At 37.1% G+C, this 4,882-nt stretch overlaps 1 protein-coding gene across 1 annotated transcript in view; it reads left to right on the plus strand.

The window, feature by feature from the left end:
• MRPS31 (mitochondrial ribosomal protein S31) overlaps positions 1-4,316 on the plus strand; it is a 29,322-nt gene extending 25,006 nt beyond the window's left edge. The window contains exon 7 of the mRNA XM_029936832.1: positions 2,138-4,316. Coding sequence (XP_029792692.1) covers positions 2,138-2,367 — 230 coding nt within the window. The 3' untranslated portion in view covers positions 2,368-4,316. The remainder of the gene's footprint in view (positions 1-2,137) is intronic.
• Positions 4,317-4,882: the final 566 nt, after the last annotated feature.

The raw sequence follows: 4,882 nt of genomic DNA on the forward strand, positions 1-4,882 counted from the left end.
CTCTCTGTTGCTCTCAAAAAAAAAAAAAAAAAAAAAAAAGATTTTTTAAAAAAAACTAAGTAGTTTGTTTCATTGAGTTTTCTCTATTTTTAGTTTTGTCAATTTCAGATGCTTATTATTTCCTTCCTTTGCTTGCGTTAGGATTATTTTGCTCTTTTGCTAGGTTCTTAAGGTGGGAACTTGGATTATTGATTTGAGAGGGCTACCTGGCTCAGGTCATGACATCACAGCTTGTGAGTTTGAGTCCCACGTCGGGCTCTGTGCTGACACCTCAGAGGCTGGAGCCTGCTTCAGATTCTGTGTCTCCCTCTCTATCTGCCTCTCCCCTCCTCACACTCTGTCTCTCTCGAAAAAATAAACAAACATTAAAAAAAAAAGATTATTGAGACTTTTCCTCTTATGTATGTGCATTTAGTGCTGTATGTGTTTTTTTTAGGACTGCTTTAGCTGTGTCCCACAATTTGTGGTATGTTGTGTTTTCATTTTCATTCAATTCTGAGTGTTTTTCTAAATTTCCTTTGAGATTTCTTTTATGACCTATGAATTATTTTTAAGTATATTGTTTAAGTTTTAACTGTTTCCTATTGTCTTTCTGTTACTGATTTCTAGTTTGACTCCATTATGATCAGAGAATGTACTGTGTATTACTACGTTTATTTTAAATGCATTGCAGTTTGTGACCCAGGACGTGGTCTAGTTGGTGAATGTTCCGTGAATGCTTAAAAAGAATTTGTATTCTGAAATAGTTCTGTGGAGTGTTGTGTAAACGTCAGTTTGATACCATTTGTTGATGCTGTTCAGTTCTTCTCTATCTTGGCTAGTTTTCTACTTTGCAGTTCTCAGAATTGCTGACAGTGGACTTGTGAGGTGCCCAGCTATCATTTTGGACTTTTCCATTATTCTCTTTATTTCTATCATTTCTTCTTTCACGTATTAGAAACTCTGTTGTTTGGTGCATACATAATTCAGAGCACTATATCTTCTTGGAGGATTGACCCATTTATTATATAACATGTTTCTTTCTTCCTAGTAATTTTCTTTGCTTTGAAGTCTTTGATCTGATAATCGTATAACCAACCACTCGTGCTTTCTTTTTTTCAAGATTGATGTTAACAAGATATATTTTTCTTCATCCTTTTACTTTCAACCTACCTATGTTGTATTTGAAGTAAGTTTCTTAGAGAAAGCAGAGTTGGATGCATGTTTTTATATCCACACTGTCAATCTCTGTCTTTTGATTGGTGTATTTAGACCATTTACATATGAAGTAATTATTGATTGGGGTGCCTGGCTGGCTCAATTGGTAGAGTGTGTGACTCTTGATCTTGGGGTTGTAAGTTCGAGTCCCACATTGGGTATTTAAAAATAAAATCTTAAAAAAAAATAGTAATTATTGATTTGTTAGGACTTAAGTCTCTTGTTTTATTATTTGTCTTATGTTCATTTTCTCCATTTCTCATTCCTCTTTTTTGAGCTTCCTGTGGGCTGCTTGAACATGTTTTAGGATTTTATCATGTTTTGTTTGTGTAATATTTTTTTAGATTAATTGTATGTTTTCTTAGTGGTTTCCTTTAGGTATTTAAAATATTCACTAGCAGGGGCCCCTGGGTGGCTCAGTCAGTTGGGCGTCCAACTTCAGCTAAGGTCATGATCTCACCATTCCTGAGTTCGAGCCCTGCATCGGGCTCTGTGCTTACCGCTCAGAGCCTGGAGCCTGTGTCAGATTCTGTGTCTTCCTCTCTGTCTCTGCCCCTCCCCCACTCGTGTTCTGTCTCTCTCTCAAAAATAAACAAACATTAAAAAAATTTTTTTAAATAGCCACTAGCAGTAACTGTTGCTACCTTTTGAACATGTATAATGTGCTAAGCTTTAATAATAAGGAGTTTTATAAGCTTTGTGTCTATGTAATCTTTACAGAAACCCCATGAGGAAGGTTCTATTTTAATTCTCATTTTATACCTGAAAACTGATGCTCAGAGAACTTAATTAATCTGTACAGTCACACAGTTGTTAAATTGGTGGGCAAACCCAGGTCTGACTACAAAGTTCATGCCTTTGACTGTAATATCCATTAATTTTAATTTTACGAGAGAGGTTTTACATCAAACCTGTAATGTATTTTTATCTCATTTCCTAGGTTTTGATGATGATGGTTCAGAATTTCATGAACATATATTTCTGGATAAATATCTGGAAGATTTCCCAAAACAAGGACCAATTCGCCACTTCATGGAGCTGGTGACCTGTGGCCTTTCCAAAAATCCATATCTGAGTGTTAAACAGAAGGTTGAACATATAGAGTGGTTTAGAAATTATTTTAATGAAAAACAAGACATTCTAAGAGAAAGTGGTATACAGTTCAGTTGAAGACCATCAAAATTTCTATTTCAAGCTGGAGATATTATAACTAAATTAGATAATTTTACTAGAAGTTTACCTGTATTATTTTAATTACTACATCTGATTTGAATGGTATAAATGTTAAATTGCTTAAAAGTATGTAATAATAACTTGAAGAATATTCTTGCATGGAGAAAAGTCAGCATTCACCAAGTCAACAAGTAATTCTTAACAGAAGACTGTCTTATATCTTAGACTTAGTAATAAGTTTAAGACAGCTTTCTCCAACATTTTTCTTTTCAGTGACCATGCTTCTTTGAAATATAATTATTAGCCACATATCTGATGATGTCAGGGTGCTGTAACAGCTAAGATGATTTACAGACAGGTTTATGTGTAGTGAATATGTATATCTACATACACATATTTTATATATTTGTATATATACATATTTATACATTTTTATGTATTTCACCATAAATGTAGTGATCCTTGCGTAAGTCTGGGTCACCAGCAAGAAGTAACCTTTTAAAAATAAGCATCTTGTTCTAGCCCCTTCTGGCCCTTTAGGTCTTCATGCCAAAGTTAGAATTGTTTATTTTTCTACTGTGGTACTTAATAGTGTGACTCGGTTTCATACAACTCAAAGGACTGAAGATTCTAAAAGACTCAAAACAAGAGTTTAGTTTACAGTGGCCCCAGCCTAATAGGGTTTCAGGCCTCTGGCATAAGCCAACAAAAATCCTGCGAAGGAACCCATTGTAAACTGAGGATTCAAATTATAAAACATATAAGAAAACAAAGCAGTGTTGATTGCACACAAGGAGAAACAGACAACAAAAACAGACTGTGTAAAGCCTTTAAATACCGGGCTGATCATATTCACACTGTGAACTACATATAAGGTAAAGTATAGAGCAAGAGACAATAAAAGTGATTAGACTTCGGAAAAAATTAGTGAAGGAGTATAACAGAATAGTTACTGGAAAGTAGATCTAAAGGAATCCGTACATAGTAGAGAAAAGAGAAAAGAAATATGAAAGCCAGGTAAAGATTGGTATAAGAGATAACATTTGTTAGGCACCTGGCTGGCTCAGTCAGTAGAGCATGTGACTCTTGATCTCAGGTCAAGGCCCATGTTGGCATGGAGCCTACTTTAAAAAAAGAAAAAGTAATATTTGTGCAATCAGATTTCCAGAAGGAGAAAAAAGAAGAAATGGGTCAGAGCTATCTTTGGATAGTTAATGGATGCTGAGTTTTTACAATTTATGAAAGACACCAGTTCCCAGTGGAGTATGGAGAGAGAACCAGAGATTTGCTTCTAGCACATAGACTGTGGCAGAGGTGACTCCCTTGATTGGGTTTATGTTCTGTGGGAAAAGTGACAGAATTAGTCACTCTTGTGATGACATTACATTATGTAAGACTCCTTGTTAGTCAACTGAGTGACAATTCTGCTGGCTTTGAAGAAGCTGCCATATTGTGAAAAGGCCTGTGCATGGGCCACGTGGCGGGGAGCTGCGGGCCACCGGGAGCTGGGAGCAGCCTGCAGCAGAATGGGGAGCTTAGTTCTACAGCCTCAAATAACCGTTCTGCCAACAAGCGTGGAAGAGGACCCTAAGCTCTGCAAAGGCGCACAGCCTAGCCGACGCCTTGCTTGCAGCCTTGTGAAACCTTGAAGAGGGGACCCAGCTAAGTGACCCACAGAAACCGGGAGATAATGTGCATGTTGTTGTAAGCCATGTTTGATGTTATTTGTTATACGCCAGTAGAAAATTAATACAGAAAAGGAGAAGCAAAATTGTCAGTATGATTATGTAGAAAAAACAATCTGTAAACTATAGAAACTAAGAGAATTTGGCTAGTTTGCAGCTTCATTTCTATATGCTGGCAACAAATTAAAAATGATTTAGAAGATACTGTTTATAGTAACACCAAAAATGTAAATAAATAAAATCTTAATGAAAGATATGTAAGATCTTTGTGAAAAAATCTTCTTAAAACTTTAGTGAAACATGGGTGCCTGGGTGGCTTAGTCGGTTCTTCAGCTCAGATCATCATTTTGAGGTCCGTGGGTTTGAGCCCACATCGGGCTCTAGGCACTGCTCAAGATTCTCTCCTCCCGCTCTCTTTCTGCCCCTTCCCCACTTGCGCATGCTCTCCCTTTCACAAAATAAATAAACTTTAAAAACTGTAATGAGGGGTGCCTGGGTGGCTCAGTCAGTTAAGCGTCCGGCTTCAGCTCAGGTCATGATCTCACAGTTTGTGGGTTCAAGCCCCTCATCGGGCTCTGTGCTGACAGCTGGCTCAGAGCCTGGAGCCTGCTTCGGATTCCGTGTCTCCCTCTCTCTCTGACCCTCCCCTGCTTGCACTGTCTCTCTGTCTCTCAAAAATAAATATAAATAAATAAATAAATAAAAATAAAGGGAAACCAGCTGAGAATTAAAAAAAATAAAAAGCTGTAATGAAACATAGTAATACATAATGAAAAACGGAGCACCTGGCTGGCTCAGTCCATTGAGCATGTGACTCCTGATCTCAG

Source organism: Suricata suricatta, chromosome 4 (assembly GCF_006229205.1).
Source record: "Suricata suricatta isolate VVHF042 chromosome 4, meerkat_22Aug2017_6uvM2_HiC, whole genome shotgun sequence".
Taxonomy (NCBI): Eukaryota; Metazoa; Chordata; class Mammalia; order Carnivora; family Herpestidae; genus Suricata; species Suricata suricatta.